We start from the raw sequence: 18,675 nt of genomic DNA, 5'->3' as shown, positions 1-18,675 counted from the left end.
ATCTTATGTTTATTTGGGTGCAGCTGACGTAGTGAAAATATTCTAAATGTATTCGAAAAATATACGCATTTATGAATAGTGACTATTCGATCCAACATCGAAGCGAATGGGACACTATTCGATCCGCTATTCGAACGTTTCTAATATTCGCACACCCCTATGCATGTATAATACTTCGAAAGGCAGCATCGAAAAGATGATGGCCGCTACTCGAAAGTGTGAACATATTCTATACACGAAGACAACTATCGCGCCGCGGAGAGTGAAGTTATTTAATAGGCTAGTACCGGTTACTTATAATAACTAAGCCTTGCAGACTAAATAGATTTAGCTGGGGGATCAGTCACAGCTAGAGAGGTCTTATAGACTGCAAATATTGTAGGTGCCTGCATCAGCTTCCCGCATGAATCTCCTTCTCGTTCCCATCTGAAACGTTGACATAAACCGGGCGGATGACGGTAAAGCATTGACGTATATAAGATGTGATGCACAATGTACGATTGGATAAGATGGTTGCCGTTTACATAGTGTTCCGCTTGGGATTGCGAAGAATTTTTCGAGGAATTGCTATCAGCGTCGATTTGCTTTAAGTGAGCTCACAAAGCCAGCAGTGCCCCGTACCGCTGAAAAAAGAAAAGAAATACAAACGCTCACCGACGTTTACGATAGCATACGGTGAATTCTCCCGCAAGACCGTTCTCCTATCTCACCTCTTTCCGCGGAACGTGAAAAGGGCGCTATCAAAGCGCTCCGCTTGCAGGTCGGGGTAAACGTATTTCTTACGTAGGCAAAGTAAACCCGATCGTCAGTGTCTCCACCGCAAAGACCGCGGAAAGAAATGAAAACAACGAAGCGTCGCGCTCCCAAGCTGATTGGCGTGTCTCGATGCTGGCCCCAAACTATAGTATGGTCGCTCAGAGGTTCCCTAAATGTTGCAGAGGACGTTCTGCAATGATTGTTCGCAGTTACGATAACGTGCTTGTAACTACCGAGCCACATTAGGGCTAGTTCGCATTTTTTTTTTCTTTATCGACCTTCCGTTTGCATTCGTTCTTTTAGCCGCGTTGACAAAATTGCTACAACAGCGCATTTATTTCTTCTTTTTTTTTATCTCTGATATCACTCATTTTTCAACGGATGTCAAATTATAGTTACAGCTGCGTGGAGCCATTCCTGTTTCCTTTGTTTATTATTTATTTTCCTGTCTGTGTGTCATTATTAAAGGAAGGAATAATTAACCAGCTCATTTTCAGAGAAACAGCCGTTTTGTCTTAAAGGAGCGGAGTTTTGTTTTTCGTATGTGTACTTCGGAGAACAATAGCTGTGACTCATCCTATAACATTTATTGAACGTATTACTGGGAGAATTGACGAATTTTAAGCAATTTCAATTTTTTTTTATCGGCACGCTTCAGCCAAAATTTGTTTTACTTTGGAGCGTTCCTTGGCTTTTCGTTCATGTTATATATTCGCGTGCGCTTTTCTCAAATATCGGTGCCTACGTGGAAACTGGAGAGCGAGCTTCGCGAAGAAAATGGGAAGAAAAGTAAAATATATAATTAGTGAACGAAACAGAATTGTTAAGCAGATAGCCCTATTAACGGTTATGTCGAAATTAACTAAATACATATAAATGAAACCACGAATCGAACGTTAAAAAACGCTACCAGTAGTCGCGCATTAATTTACGTAATGACACTATTATTATTTTTCCGTATATGTGAGAATTAACCAAAACTACGTAATTTTTTGCTGCCCGTGAGGCTGCTTGGGAAATGTGACGTACGCAGCCCTGATAGCACCAGTAGTGACGTAGTATAGTGGTGAAAGGACCAAGACTCTGTTTTGCCCACCATACATATGTCAACGTAAATACCACTCAGCGAGTGTGAAGATGGGTGAAATGGCAGTGCCTTATAGTACTCCAATGCATTTTTTTAAGCCTTATATACTTATTTCCCGATCGCCGTAGCTCAGATACCCAAGGTATAGAAGATTAGTCACCTATACGCACATACCGCAAGTTCCTACTCTCACTTGTGTTTGCCTGCTGCGAAACGGCTGTGTAAAGGCTTTCTAAACTATGCACTCAATCAACTGAGCGCAGAACCTTTATCCTCCAATGGACGTCGTAGTATGCGAAAGGTTTTGTTGTGAAACGACATTGTGTAAAGAGGTTGACATCACATGCAGATGCATCGTAGGGCTCATGTGGCGCGAAAGCTCCTTTCTGAACCAAACGAACACGCTTAGCGAGCTGGCAGCGTGTGATTTACAGCACGTAAAAGCTTCAACGGGTGCATTTGATTTTGAATACGAGCACTTTTAAGGCTGGACTGTCGCAAAACCTGTGCCCTGTTCAGAGCGACCCGGTCGTAAAAGAACGCGAAATAAAAGCAAGGACGCGGCGTTTTTCCGCCTTGTGAGTCGCACACAGCTTTCAGCCACAACGCTTTCAACTCGTCCTAGCCGCAAATTTTGCTTACACAGTCAATAAAATAAGGGAAATGATATTTTTCTGAATAATTCAAAAATGCATAGAGAACCTCAAAAGTATATATTTACATTCATAAGATGCAACAAGTGGAGAAATGCTAAATTATGAATGACAGCCACAAGCGAGCTTGATGCAAAACCACTGCATACATAATCATCGCAGATAAGATTTACTAAGTAAGCATTATTTTCATTTAATGAGACACCACAACACTACCGTCTTCCTTTTGCACTTCATTTGACAAAATAGAATACGTCTTATGTAACTAAATAGAATATGTCTTCCTTGTAGAGGTAATGGACGCGGAATCGCTACACAACACAAATTAAATCATGTCCCTTATCCATTTAACTGCGTATATAATATTGAATTTCCCCATGCAGCGTAAAGATCGAATCTGAACTAGTAAATCTTCTGCATTCTTCATTTCAAGTAGCGAAATATTGTCGCAAGACATCGCCCTAATACGAATAGCGGCGTATACAGTGCTTACCTCGATCCTCCAAATTGTCAGGCCGGGCTGCATCCCGACTCCTTGAAATGCCGGATCGACTGTGACGCCCATGTTATTTTTTTCTTCCTCGGATCACACAAACGATATTAACGTCGGCTACACTCAAGGCGAGCGGCGAACGAGAGCAGACGACGCGCAGTGGACGACGTTTTGCAGACGACACTGGCAGTCCAAAAAGGTTGTGCTTATGCTCAGCCTCTCGGAGCGGTTATCACACGCGTCCCAAAGCCGCAAAGAAGAAATGGGTCTACACCGACTGCCTGCCGGCTGCTAAATAGGCCGGGGGGAGCTGATGTTGCAGCCGGTTGCAGCTTCGCATGGCCGCCATGCGTAATCAATGAAACAGGATAAAAAATGCGCGCAGGAGCTCCCTGCGCCTACAGCCATCTGGAGGCAATAAGGGCGGCTGGCTCGGCGGCGCATTTCTCATGCTACTCAGGAGATGGCGCTGCAATATTCCGAAAAAAAAAAAGAAAAGAATTGTGGATAAGTTGACAAACGGTGAAGAAATTTGCTGACTCACAGTGGAGAGAAGGAACTAGGAAATGAACCAGTAATTATTACGCTATAGCGTTGTGGACAGCGGCTAAGAAAGGGGTGCTAAATGTAACGTCACAGTGGCAGTTATTAGGAAGCCGTTTTGGAACAATATCGAACAGCAAAAATATGAAATCGGAAGAGAAGATTATGGTGATTCAAGAGGTAGTGCTTCGAAGCCAGATTAGATGCGTGAAAGGACTCTCAGGAGACAACCTGAAAGTCTTCTTTTTTCTTTTTTTTTTTTGGTGCACAACATGTGGAGAGAGAGGGAGATAAAAATTGCGCAGGAACCATCAGCAATGATTGTCAATGTAAGAGAATAACCTGAACGAACGACCGAACGAGCAGACAAACGAGCGAATGAGAGAGAGCGACAGAGCGAATGTTTTCCTTGCTGAGTAGGACTATCGACCATCAACCGACCTTCTACCACCGACCACCGCGCAATCACAAAAACGACCGAAAGAACCAAATTATGCTATTCGCTTTAAAAGCAAGTGAAAGACAGGGCGGTTAACCAAAGGATATCTCCAAGTGGCTACCCTGTAATGGGGAAGGGGAAAAGTGGTAATAAAGATAAGAGAAAAAGAATGAGGGAATGTACGATATAAAACTGTTTGCGTGTTCGCGCACAGCATGTGAAGACGCCGCATAGTCATACACAGTATCAATGTCCCACTGAGTAATACAGCGTCACACGGTGCCCATTGTCGCACAATAACAATTTGTCGCCAAGTCCGGTATATTTGAGATAACTCAGCAGTGTCGTTATAGCGGCTCGCGCTGATGTTTGTGTAGACGCCAGTGTAAAAAAATGTATCAAGACAAGTAAAATATGTATTTTTTCATAAAAGAATATATTCGTATGTCCCAGAAAATTGTGCCATTAACTGCATGATATGAACGCTTCCACGTTTTTTATTTAGTTAATAAGTAAAGAAAATATCACACGAACTTTAGAACAATGTCAGTTCGAAACCAGCAAAGCAGTGCATCCCGCTGATATGATAAATGTAAAGAACGTGAAATGAACGAGTTGAGGACAAATATTTTAATGGAACTTTGTCATTCAAGAACCTTGTTTACATTTATGTACATATGCAACGGCCAGGGAGAAATCTCAATGACGCTGTCCTTCGTTCCAATGTATTGCGTAGGAGCAGCTGTTACCGGTCGTGTATTGTAATTGCACCAAAATTATAGTCGCGACAGAGATAACTTATAAAAAGCAGAAGTTCTGCACAATATACATTAGAAATGCGAAGATACAATGGAACACACAAATTCGAAGATATAGCTTGATAAAGGGCAAAAAAGTGTCACTGGAAACAAAGTTCACTGCATGTATCCACGAAACCTCGCAACAAGATATTTAAATATACGTATAAGTCTCCAATAAATCCACCAATCTAAGCAAAAGGCACTGTATACAGGGTGTCTCAGCTAACTTTATCCAGAGTTTAAAAATATGCCGATGCACTCTAAGACGACGCGACCAAATGCATGTTGCTCACTTTTGTATGTAGTGTGTCACGCTATTCCTGTATTTTGTTCGATTAGATTTTTAGTCTAGATTAATTAACCAACTTGTGAAGTAACGAATCTATAGGGAAAAAAAATTCCAATTAGAAAGTTGCAGAGCGGCTTGCAAAACGTCCGAGTAAACAGTTTCTGTCTATCTGTTAAGTATTAGTGTATTTCAGCTTACTAATGATGCCCGCGAAATACAAAACACCAAGTGACATACCCGAATTCACGTCGTGATTGCACTGCTCCCAAACCTTCCGCGCACAACCAGCCATAGGCGCGCTGCCGCTTAAAAGGCGACAGGGTAGCGACGTAGGCGTTGGGTGTGCCATTTACGCCAGCGATGTGCTTCCCTCGCGAATGTTCGTTATAGCGATAAGCAGACGCAGTGGTTATCGCTTGTGCTGCCGGAAGTAACAAGTCCGTCATTTCGCGATAGCTGTAAGCAAATTGAACATCCCTAAATAAAAAAAACTCAGTTTTATGAAGGCTGAAAATGGTAGAATAAGAGTATCCTAAATGGCCAGACGCCGTCTTTCAGTGAATTTACGTTTATTTTTCATGCGCTTTCCCAGCAAGTGCTCGAAGAGGCCACCTTCTGCAGCGATACAACGCTGGGAACTTACGAGAAGGCTTGTTGTCGCTGCCTTGAGAACCCTAGGTGAAATGCTGTGGCAGGCTTCAATTATCTTCTCCTGCAAGTCTTCTGGAGTCGCCGTTTCCATCGTGTATATACGTGATCCTTAATATAGCCCCACAAGCAAAAGTCAACAGGGTTGAGGTCGGGTGACCTTGCCGGCCAAAGGGCAGCCCCGTTTCTCCCTATCCATTGCCCTGGGAAGGTAACATCAAGCCATGCTCGTGCTTGACAGCAGCTGTGGGCTGGGGCCCCGTCGCGATGATACCACATTGCGTCAAGCTGGGCTTATGTCATGTTGCAGCAGAAGTCTTCAACCGGCCCTTTGAGGAATTCACATACCTATTGCCGGTCAGAGTGTCGTTAAAAAACACTGGGCCAATGACTGTGCTGTCATAGATTCCACACCAAACGTTAAAATACCACTGATGTTGGTGGCGGAATCGTCCTAGCCAGTGGGGATTTCGCTCACCCCAATAGTGTGCGTTGTGGATATTTACTTGGCAATTTCGGGAAAAGTTCGCCTCGTCAGTCCAGAGTACCTTGGTGAGAAAATGAGAATCCTGCTCCTCCTGAATCAGAATCCAATTCGCAAAGTCAAGTCTCTTTTGGAGATCCCTTGATTGCAGGCATTGATGCAATTGCAGATGACAGGGGCGCAGTTCAGCTGTTTTCAATATCATCCAGGTAGTTGGACACACCGAGCTGTGGGCCATGCTGCGCGTGCTAGCGTGCGGATTAGCTGCCATGAAAGACAAAACGTGTAAGCGAACCTCATTATTTATGACTGAAGATATCTGCCTCTTTCTTGTGAAGCTTCTGGTCTGCTTCAGCGATTCGTAGGTGTTCAAAGTAATTCTGGGTCTCGGTTTACAAAGTGCATTCGACAAAGTCAAACACTCAGCCATATTAGCACAAGTATCAAGACTCAACATGGGGGTAACGAGCTACAATTATATTAAAGACTCCTTGACCAACCGCACGGTGGAACTGCACGCCAGAGACCTAAAGCTCCCCGAACACAAGCTTGGCAGTAAGGGTACTCCGCAGGGTTCAGTCATCTCGCCATTGCTCTTTAACCTCGTCATGATCGGGGTAGCGAGGGCAGTAGCGGGGACCGGCGTCCGGCATACGATCTACGCCGACGACATTACCCTGTGGGCGGCTGGCGGCACCGATGCCAGCATCGAGCAACAGCTGCAAGCGGCGGTTACCGCCATCGAGCAGCACTTTGACGGCACAGGCCTAATGTGCTCGCCCGGCAAATCCGAGTTGTTCGTCCTCACACCGTTTCGACCGGAACGGAAGCGCGCTCCCCTTCGGGAGTGTGACCACATCAAGATTGTGACTGCATCGGGGCAACGCATCCCCGAAGTTCCCAAGATCAGGGTCCTCGGCCTGCTGCTCAACAAGAGCGGCCGCAACGACGAGACCATCAACAAGCTTACCACCAAGGCAATGGACGCCATCCGGCTCATACACCGAGTCTCCACACGATGGGCGGGCATGCGTGAAGACAGTCTCGTGCACCTTGTCCAGTCGTTCGTGATCAGTCACATCGCCTACGTTGCGGCCTACCTCAACTGGCACGTCACTGACAGGACCAAGATCAACACGCTGATCAGACGGGCTTACAAGACGGCGCTGGGTTTAATGGAGACCACGAGTACGGCTCGGCTCCTGCAGCTCGGCGTCCATAACACCCTCGAAGAAATAGCCGAGGCGCAGCTCACCGCGCAATTCAAGCGCCTCTCTACCACCAAGACGGGCCGCACTATACTAACGTCCCTGGGTTACAACCCCCAAGCTCCCAGACGGCAACCGTGCTTGATCACAGATGAGGCGCGGGCCCACATTTACGTGGACCCCATCCCGAAGAACATGCACCCAGAGTACAACCAAGAATGGCGGCAGGCGCGGGCCAAGGCTCTCACCGAACAACACGCCAAAGACCCGCACGCGTGGTACGTGGACGCAGCGGAATACAAGCGGGAAGGCTTCGCGGCAGTGGTCGTTGCGGCGGCTACCGGAACCAAGACAACGGCAGCGAGCGTGCGTTGCACGAACGCCACAGACGCTAAGGAGGTTGCCATCGCTCTGGCGGTCACCGAGGCTGAGTGTCGCACCGTGCTCAGCGACTCGAGGAATGCCGTGCGCAACTTTGCCAACGGGCGAATATGCGCGCCGGCGGCCGCCATCATCGGCAAGCTCCAACTTCAAGACCGCGGCAGCACCGTCCGTATTAAGTGGTTCCCGGCGCACGCTGGCGAGTGTGCATCCTCACCGAACTACAACGAGACGGCCCATTCGGCGGCGCGAGCGCTTACCTTTCGCGCCCCCGAGAGTGACCGTTCCGTGTTGTGGTTCGAAACCAAGGACAGATTGACGAGTTATGCCGAAGTAACCAAGTGTTACCGCTTAGCTCGACGGACTATGCCGCCTCCCCACCCGGCACTCAGTCGGGACGAGGCCGTATTCCTAAGGCAAATGCAGACCGCGTCACTCCTCGCCCCCGCAATGCTGCACTGCTTCACCCAGAGCTCTATCCGAGTGGGCTGTGCGGTGTTTGTGCAGCGGGTCCGGTGGACCAATGGCACATCATGTGGGACTGTGTCAGGTTCCCGACGGCAGCTACCTCCAGGACTTACCCGCCCGAACTTCAAGCTGCACTGCAGTCTGCAGACAAGGACTCAGAACTATGGGCCGTCCAGCAGGCCCGGGGTGCGCTCGAAAAGCACAAGCCTCATGACCCACTACAAACGGGCCCAACTGGGGTAGTGCAGAGTAGGGTATAACCCCGGGTCAACTCTTGGCCAGCGTCACGACGCGTTAAACCGTCGTTTGCCGGCACTTTATTAAAGTTATCCCTATCCTATCCTAGGTGTTCATTAATGTCATCGGGCTGGGCCGCGTACCCGGGGGCCAGCTTAGAAATATTCTTGCAGCCTGCCGCCTCTGTCCGCCTGCAGCTTCTAGGACAAGGATCATGTCTGCTTTTTCCTCGTTGGAGAAAGGCATTTATTCCCCTCCCACCTCAACCCCTTGACTCGCTCCGCACTTGTAAAAGTTTTCTCCGGCAGGACACACGCGCTCTTATCCCACCGTGTGTCTGCTCCCTCTCCCTTCACCTTACTAGGGCGGAGGAAGTTGTGCTTAGGAGGCTTCGGGCCGGGGTGGCCCTTACACCGGCTGTTATCTCAAGGTGGAACTGGTCGCATTTACCACTGGGTGCTACGTGTCCATACTGCTCCGTTCCTGTGATGGAAGCAGATACATACCACCTAATATGAACACGTACTGGTTTAAAATCGGAACGCTCGCGTCTCCTACTGCAAGCCGGCCTCCGCTACAGTGCGACAACCAGCTATGACCGCTGGATACATGACAACAGATTCCACAAAACACTGCTTCAATTCATACACAACACAGACCTAACAGCACACATATAATACACATATACGCACCAAGAATTATGCCTTAAGGGCAAGTCTTTATCGCAATAAAAAAAAAAGAATAAGGCATTACGAAATTTCTCGCGCTTTAACAGCCGATGCACGATAGTCTGTTTATTGCTGTCTGGAACTACCACCACCATCACGTCCGCCAGTCGCTAAGCGCAAGCGATAACGGTTGCCAGCTTAAATCGAACAGCCAACGCTTGCGGCGCTGCTCTGTCGCTTTTTAAACGGCAGCATGGCTGTCTGTGCGCGGAACGCTTGGGAGCAGTGCAATCACGACGCGCAATCTAGAATGTCACGTTGTGTGTGTGTGTTTTTTTTTGTATTTTGCGGGCATCCACAGTAAACTGAAAAAAAACTGGCACTTAATAGATAGAAAGACAGAAACTGTTTATTCGGACGTTTTGCAAACGGCTCTGCAACTTTCTAATTGGAATTTTTTTCCTAGCTTCGTCGCTTCAGAAGTTGGTTAATTAATCTTGACTAATAGTTTAACTAAACAAAATAAAAGATAGCGTGACACACTGCATACAAAAGTGAGCAACTTGATTTGGTCGCGTCATCTTAGAGTTCACCGACATTTTTTTTTACTCTGGCTGAAGTTCGCTGAAACACCCTGTATAGTGCATCAAACAACGCAAATAAACATGTTGCGCAATCACAAATTCACAGATCACAGAATCCGCGGACCCGTGATCACAGATGACGGGCCCGTGGAGCGTAGTCCTGATACAGTCTTTGACTATGGGACCTCCTCCTGCATACTAAATACATGTAATTTGACCCAAATTCTAACAATAAATTCTGATTATGATTCTGATTCCCAGGTTTGGAGTGGTACCGGCCCGCAGGGGGGAGGAGAAGCCGGGCAGGCCAGGAGTATATGGGTGAGGTTTGCTTTCGGCGCATTGCGCAGAGGGCAAGAAGGAGGAGAGGAGAGGAGACAAAGGGGAGGAAAGGCGGTGGGATGGGTCGGTCGGTAGTGGGATAGGAGGTGTGGAGCAGGTAGCGTGCGCGTTTGCAGGCGGCGCCATGAGTGTTGCTCCCTGGTAGTGAGGGAAGAGCGGGTGGGTTCCAAACGAAGAAGGTTGAACTAACGAAGCAACAACGATGCGCGTGAGCGTTGAATAGACGGTGACAACTGAATGCATCTCGAGTTAATTGCGCGGGCGCCGAATTGATGAAGAAACTGGCCTTCCCATCCCAGGAGACACCGATAACTATATACCGCCATCCAAAAGGAGTGAAATAGGCAGCAAAATGTTGACCGCTGAATAGCTGTCAAGTCTCAACATTGATTTGGCGGTGCTTTAGGAATGTGTGTGAGAAGTGGTGGCGTGAGCGGGGAGGAGGGGGAGGGGGCATGCGTCTTAATTTCAGGGGGGGGGGGCGGACCCCCCCGTGCCCCGCCTTGGGTACGTGCCTGGTTCGATCTACGAATTTAGAAAAGTCAATGCACCTTTGGCGTCAAATGTTTATATTAAAACCACAATGATCCGGAATTGAAAATATAAAGCACGACTTTGGAAATGTCAATGCCCCTTTCGCATCAAAAGCTTCTGATCTTTATACCCATATAGATTCGGAATTGAAATCCATGCGCTCCGTAGTTTCCGTGTCATCCGTGAAATGCCGCGACGACCCCGCTCGCCATCAAACCGCCCTTAAAACTTGGTGCTCCGATGGGGCTCTTTGCGTTACGTGACTCCAGGTGCATGGGCGTTGCCACGAAATCCAGCCCGAGTTCACAATCTTAGCGCCGAAATGGCTTTTCGAGCGTCAAAAATACATTCTAGACAAAATCCAGAATGGTTTCTGGCGCCGGCGGTTGTTTTGGTCGGCGGTGCATGACAGCAAGAAAAAATTTCGGGGGGGGGGGGGGGGTATGAAGCTCCATAAGCCCCCACTCCCCTCCCCTGGCTAATCGCCTGATGCGTAGTAAAGAATATCATTAGTTATGCGTTCACTCTAATATTGAGAAAGAAATTTTAGCTTCATCTATAGTTCTGTTGGACCTTCCGGCGCCCAGTGTTGCAAATGGGTCGCAAGCCCCAAGGGTAGCGTTGGCCTGGCGGCCTGGGGCACAACTGGAAGCATCCGAAGGTCCTGGCAAAGCATGAGTCGACTGCTAACAAAACAACTTGTTTATTCTAGCATCGCAGAAGAGGGGCCGGTCAGGTCGACCGAAGTGGAGAGACGGGAGACCACGTTACTCGACGGAAGAAATGGGAGCCCCTCTCGGCGTCCGGGGCAGCTGCTTTTATACTCTCGGAGTCGAGGGCAAGAAGGAACGGCTTGCGAGAGGCGCCCGTGACGGCGGGGCACGGACACGCTGAGAGACACGTTGAGACAAGAAGTGACGCAACCGCCGGGCCGGCGCCGTTCAGACCTCCTCGCTTCACAGTTGGGGAGCTCCTCTCCCCGGCTGCCGCGCTTTGACAAGCGTGGGCACCAACATGCACACACACTCACACACACACACGAAGACACGTGGCATTGAAACATGCCTGGACGCGCTTGGCAGGAAGCGTTACGGCAGCGCTGAACGGGCCAAAATGTCCGCCGCTTTGAATGAAGCCCCGGCGTCCGTTGCATCCGCGCCGGCTATACCGCGCGTCGTAGGCGAAACGTAACACCAGCAAAGTGGCCACCTTCAAAAGTGGGGGGCAAATTATATACTTCGCCCTCCCTTTTTGACAGTGGGGGTGGGGGAGGGCAAGTGCCCCTCTTGCTCCCCCCCGGGGGTAGTTCAGTAGTGACGACCACAGAGCCAGCAACCTGCGCACAGAACTCACAGAACTCCTCAGCCACTTAAAGCTGCGAGCGGCGTTGGTAGAGGACCAGAGCAGCAAAGGGCTTCCTTTGATGCGGACATGAACGAATACCTGTAATTGTTCTCCACATGTACGAGAATGATCTTCGGGATGAAGTGACTGTCATCGCTTGTCTTCCAATTTGTTCACACATCGTTGGACTTTCTTTTGTACGCGTCAGTGAAGGCCTCGGATCTAGAACGGAATTTGCGCGCTGATACCGTCTAATTACCGCCTGTCGGCGTGCCGCACGCAGCCTCTCCAGTTCTATATCGAAGTCTGTTCGCCTTGCTGACCGTGTAAGCGAGCAGTTGAATGCTTGCATTGCTTCCGCGATTTCATCTACATTGTGTGAAAGGCCCTGCCGACATGCGTCATCCGTATGCTCGTTGAACTTTGACCAATCACCAATCAACTGTACACGCAAGATATAATGGAGGAGGATTGACCAACTCCTCTTTATGTATGCCGTAATATGGCCGCTTCCGTGTGTCTCAGGGTTCCTAAGTCATTAGACGCTCGAGGCGAAGCACCGGGACACGAAAGTCAATTCCAAGCAGCTACTACAGGTCGTGCCCCGTAGAAATGTAGGGCTGCCATCATCCACATAGCACATATGCATGGTCGGCAGCAAAGGAGGCCAGGCTCCTGCCTCTGTAGTCAATTTTAACGCGTTGATCTTCCAATGGAATGCCAAAGGTTTCAGAACCCGTGTATCAGACTTTCGCTAATTCGTTTTTACAAGTCGTTTCCCCATACTGCCGATTTGCGAACCAAATACATCGACTTCACTCAGTCTGTCTGGTTACGAACCTTTCGTGTCGTCCACATGCGGTGCGCGCAGATAGCTGAGTAATCATCTACATCCGCATGGATTTCGCATATGCCGTCCACGCGGTATACAGCCTCATGACGACAATCAGTATGTCTACCTGCATGTCAAAAGGAAGGCTGTGTACGCTTAACGGAACACTCTAAAAACTTAACATTATATATATATATATATATTAGTGGTTGGTACTCGGTACTGGCATAACATTACTCCTAGTTTCTGCATAATCACGTTTTTGTTTGTCCTCTTGGTAGATTGCTTATCCAAAACTTTGCTATTCAGTCCACTAGATGTCAGTAAACAGTTTCGAGGAGCAGAATCCAGTTACAATGCAGCACGTTTTGCAGGGCCAAGAGAATTATGAACCAGATAATAACTATCGAAGGAAACTGCTAAAACTGGTAACATTTATGTGAAAGATTATATACAAAAAAATCCACTGATAGTTCTTCTGGAAGAATACATTTACCTACAAAAAAAAATCTTGTTGTGGAAATAAAAACGATAAACACTGCACCAGATTTTGGGAAAATAAGAACTGAAAACGCTGAACCCGAAGTTGCATGCATATAATGTATGCACACGTTGTCTTGAATCACGATACGAAAAAGACTTAACGGAGTTTCTTAACCTACTCACAGGACGGCCATCAGTAACATGTGTAGCTTAGTGGAAGAGAAAAATGGGACAATTAGTACTGACTGAACATGCACTTTGTACTGTAGCGTGACAGACGTGACACAAGACTAAGTTAGCACCCAGATGTATAGCGTTTAGTCTGTGTGTTACCTTCGTCATTTACGTCTCGTCTATCATCCATGTGCAACGTACGTACCGAACGTTCGACCAGTCGCTGTGCCCCTTCTGCTCCCCGGTCACCAGACAATAATTAAGGAACAACATTGTTACGAAGACGATTACGACAGGTTCTAACATATTGTTTAAACCGAAGAATTTCTTTCCCACTTGCCGAACGGAACGAACTTGTACGGGCACGAGGCACGAGTACATTTGGTGCATCGCCTCCACTCGCGACGTGAACGGTCTTGCAAAGCCTGAAATGATGCTAGGTAGTGTCAGCTGTTAAGAATACTTGACATTTTTTGACCACGCGTAATGGAAAGAAACTGTTTCTTGGATGTGGTGGCATAGTGACGTGCAGTACGACAGTCCCGTGCGTTGTATCTAATACATTTAAAGGGCATGCACTCGTGTCGCATTGAAACGAATGCTGCATCCACTAGAAGATTTGCGTCATCGCATTACATTTCAGTGAGCATAGCATTGCATTTGCGGGATTAGAGACGTTTGCGTGACGTTTGAATTGATGTATATATTTGCACAAAGTTCAAATAATGTTTCGCGTAACAATAACAATTACCTCATATTTATTTCTTTTATTTATTTCAATAACCTAAAGGTTCAGAGGGCATTAAAGGGAGGGGGGTGCATTATTATACAGTCATAACGTACATCAATGTTAAAAATACCAAGGAAAATAACAAAGTAACATAAGTGCAATATAAATGGAGAGTTTACAAATCAGAGCTGTTGTCAAACCGCACAGATGTCAGCTCGCAATCAAGAGAGAGGTATATGCCATATAAAATATTGCTTTGATACCAATTGATGGGATTAGGGTTGCTTAATGTCAACTCGATCCAGATACATCATCAATCCTGCCTGAAAGGATGATACACCAGTAAGCGTAACTATTTGTCCCGGCAGATCATTCCACTACGTTACTGACAACACCAAGCGGTAAGTTCTGATATTTCAATGTTCTTGCGAAAATTGATTCTACTTTTAGACGCTGATCTCTGCATGAAGAGATATGATGCGTCGGAAAAATAATTCTAGCCGCAAAAACTGTATTGCTGTAGCACATAAAGTGAAAAAATGACAAACGAGGTATGCTGCGTCGTGTGTCAAGATCACCGCTTTAACACCGTTACACTTTAATAAGATGAGCATGTAGATAAAATGAACCTGGCTGCCTTGTTCTGCACAGATTCAAGCTGGTTTGAGAGGTCAACGCTGTTTGAATGTCCTATATTATCGAGGCGTGTTCTAATGCTGACCTAATTAGTATTGTGTAGGCATGTAGCTTCGTTTCGGCATTGGCAACCGACAAGCGGCGCTTTAAAATGCCTATTTTTTAAAAAGCTTTATTTGTTATATGTGCTCTGTACGAACGCTCTACGTTAGATCAAGCGAGAAGTGCACACCCCGGTACTTAAATTGTAGTGTTTTTTTGCGATTACGCTGTTGTTTATCGAACAGGTATTTGCAGGAGTATTAGCGAGCGTATAGAAAACGTCGTCAGCTTTGTTATGTCGATGTTAATCTCCATTTGCCACAATATGCACCAGATTATATGAGCAGATAATATCAGCCTGTAGGAGCACTACGTCGAGCGGATTAGTAATTTGTCTTAGTATCGCACAGTCATCGGCGAAAAGGCGTATGCTAGAAGTTATGTTGTTAGATACCTCATTAATGTTTACAGCGAGCTGTGGTAAGCGAGATTGGTCTGTACTTGTTGGGACACGCGCCTTTCGCTTGACTTGAATATTAGAATGACGTGCGCTATCATCCGGTCGTCAGGAAGACACGCCGAATCTGCTGGAATATAAGTGCCAATAAAGTAGCTGAAATTTGGCGCGATAGTTTAAGAAGCCTATTGCCGGTACCGTCAGTGCCTGGGCTACTACTACTCTGTGGCAGTCTTTCGATGGCGCGTGCTACGCCATATTCGCGTATTAAAATTGATTGGCATTGGCAAAGTATTGGGTCAACGTCGGGTAACTCGTGTAGTGGAGCATCTTCTGTAAATACTTGTGTAAAATGTTTGCTAAATATTTCACTTGTATCTTGTGTAAAATGTTTGCTAAATATTTCACTTGTAGTTTGTCTTGAATTCTGACTTGGGATTTATGCATTGCCAAAATTTTGCTGGTTTGATTTTCAGTAAACTGGGCAAAGTTTGGGTAAAATACTGGCCTTTAGCTGCTATAATTAAAGGATCAGCCCTAGTCGAAGGCTCCTTATATAGTTTTCCCAGTCCCGATCTGCATTTGCTTGCTTGGCACTGCGGTATACTCTTTTATTTTCATGCATACACTTTTTTACTTCTTTGGTGAAAAAAGAAGTATCGTCGCTTGTTTTAATTGTCAACTTTGGTATGCAGGCAGGCTCAATTTCTCTTAGTTTGTCACGAAAGAGCAGTCAGTTTTAATTAATTGTTCAAAACTGCCACGTGACTGGCCTCTCGAGGCACTTTTTGTATTCGCGGTCTTCTTTCACGCTCGGAAAAACACTTTTACGTAACACGTATCGAGCAACAGCTTTTCATGTTGCTCTACAATTTTCTCATTGACACATTTCGTGTAAGTGTAATATTTGAGAAGTTGATGGAATAATTAAGACTAATTGTCCCATTAGGCGGAATGTAAAAAAGAAAGACGTCTGAGTATCTACAAGCGAGGGGAACAACATTGCCTTGGTGTGTCCAGGTACGTGGCATTTGCATATTTTAATGTTTTGTTCAAGTTACGTGGAACATCCTATATATATATATATATATATATATATATATATATATATATACATACAAGGTGTTTCAGCGAACACTTTCAAAAAATGTTTAAAAGTTGCCTGTGGCAGATATCACAATTCTAGTTCATGAGCTGCTCTACTCGAACCAGCGGACAATACAAAAGATATTCGAAATCGACCAATTAATAAAAATCCACTAATTAAGATTTTAGCTATTTACATTATGGCCCATATTGCAATTTACAAATTCTAGCAGTGGACTTCGCAAGGCGGACACCCTTGAAACGAATTCTCATGACGACACCAGTTTCTAGATATAAATTCTCGAACTTTGCGGAGAAATGCGTTGGCCTTCCAGTTACGACGTTTTGTTAACAAATTAACTGGAACGCCAATTCATTTCTCCGCAAAGTTCGGGAATTTATATTTATAAATTCCCGAACTATATATATATATATATATATATATATATATATATATATATATATATATATATATATATATATATATATATATATATATATATATATATATATATATATATTGTTACGCATGAAGAAAACGAAGACCAGTGAACGTGCTTGCGGTCCCGAGTGGAAGAAGAAAGAAGAGAACGACGCTCAGTTGATAAACCAGCTGACCGCTCTTGCGCTCACCTTCGCGACCTAAAGTAAACGGTCCCCTTCATCCGTAAGGGTTATACACGGTCTCCTTCGCGCGTAACAAAGTGGTGGAGGTGCGGGGTATCGCTCACAACAACGGAACCATCACTGCCGCAGCTTCGTCGAAGCCGTCGACTTGCCGGCCTCCCGCCATCAGCCGTGACCATCTTCGACATGCCAGAAGAAGGAGTCACTCCGAGGGCAGCGCCTAGCAGTCCGCTGCCATACTACCGAGTTCCACCCACCTTCGGAGGCAAAGCGGGGGAAGATGCCGACGAGTGGCTCGTCCACTACAAACGAGTGAGCAAGTCCAACGGGTGGGATGCAACCGCTCAGCTCACCAACGTGGTGTTCTCCCTGACCGATACCGCCCTCGTGTGGTATGAGAACCACGAGGACGCGCTTACGACGTGGGAACATTTTGTTGACGAGTTAAAGGCGTGTTTTGGGGACTCAGTCGCCAAAAAGAAGCGTGCGGAGCAGACACTGTCGCAACGGGCGCAGCTACCAGGTGAGACATGCACAACATACATCGAAGAAGTGTTAAAGCTGTGCAAGGTGGTCAATGCTCGCATGTCGGAAGAAGATAAAGTTGGGCATTTGCTGAAAGGAGTGGCTGAGGATGTGTACAATTTTCTAATCGGAAAGGAGAGCCTCAGTTCTGTGTCCGACGTCATTCGGCACTGCAGAACTTTTGAAACGCTCAAGATGCGTCGCATTGCGCCAAAGTTTGGTCGGTTGGCAAACGTTACGACGGTTGCCAGTGTGGACACGAGTCCTTGCCTCGACCTCCCTTCGACCATCCGACAGATTGTCCGCGAGGAACTTTCCCGCCGCGAAGGGTTGTTGCATTCAACTGTTGACCACCATGGCGTGTACACGTCACGTGAGGCTATGACGGCGCCACATTCGGCCCCTTGGCAACCAATGGTTACCGCAGCGGCCGTGGAGTACAGCGCAGCCCCACAGTCGAGGATGACAACACGCCCGCCGACTCCGCGCTATGACCGATGCACTCAGCGCACGCCTTCTCGACGCCCGATGTATCGTCGTGACACACGCCACGAACCAACCCACTACACGCGCGAAAATGATAATATCCACTTCATGGACGAACGACCAAGGTTTAGACCTCTCCCGGTGTGTTATTCCTGTGGTGTCCAGGGTCATATATCGCGGTTTTGCAACCAGCGTATGACCACGTGGTATGGCCAGCCGTCAGAGTTTTCTCGGCCCTCCGAACGGCCACACGGTGCCCCGTGGCCAGCACACGTATCGTCTGGCGACGAGTATTGGCCGAGCAGCTCCCGGAATCGCTCCCCAGCATCTGACAGAAGTTTGACACCCCCACCGCAACGTCGTGCTCCCCGTTCTCCCTCACCGCTGCGTCGCACCGCGTCCCCTTCGTCACCGGAAAACTAGCTAGCGCGGCCGATGGAGGTGAGGTCGCTGGAGACGTGCTACTGACAGAAATACCTCCTGTGTTGATGCTGAAAAACAAAGTGCGCGTGCTTGTAGATAATGTCCCTGTGATGGCTCTGGTGGACACAGGCGCAACAATTTCGGTCATGAGTGTCTCGTTTAAACACGTGTTAGGGCGAAAGGTTTTGTTTAAATGGGACGAAGATTCAAAGTTCT

The 18,675-nt window shown here is 47.0% G+C and overlaps 1 protein-coding gene across 3 annotated transcripts in view; it reads right to left on the bottom strand.

Moving 5' to 3' along the window:
• Gel (Gelsolin) overlaps positions 1-3,310 on the bottom strand; it is a 109,207-nt gene extending 105,897 nt beyond the window's left edge. For 2 of the 3 annotated variants that reach the window (XR_012825990.1, XM_075680792.1), the window contains exon 1: positions 2,990-3,310. Coding sequence is in view for 2 of the 3 variants with exons in the window: in XM_075680792.1 (XP_075536907.1) it covers positions 2,990-3,061 (72 nt within the window). In the remaining variant the exon portion in view is untranslated. The remainder of the gene's footprint in view (positions 1-2,989) is intronic. The other variant, XM_075680793.1, reaches the window with a different exon arrangement.
• Between the last annotated feature and the right edge of the window lie 15,365 nt (positions 3,311-18,675).

The sequence above is a fragment of the Dermacentor variabilis genome, chromosome 2, assembly GCF_050947875.1.
Source record: "Dermacentor variabilis isolate Ectoservices chromosome 2, ASM5094787v1, whole genome shotgun sequence".
Taxonomy (NCBI): domain Eukaryota; kingdom Metazoa; phylum Arthropoda; class Arachnida; order Ixodida; family Ixodidae; genus Dermacentor; species Dermacentor variabilis.
The sequence above is the reverse complement of the archived record's forward strand: the minus strand, read 5'-3'. Positions and strand labels throughout refer to the sequence as shown.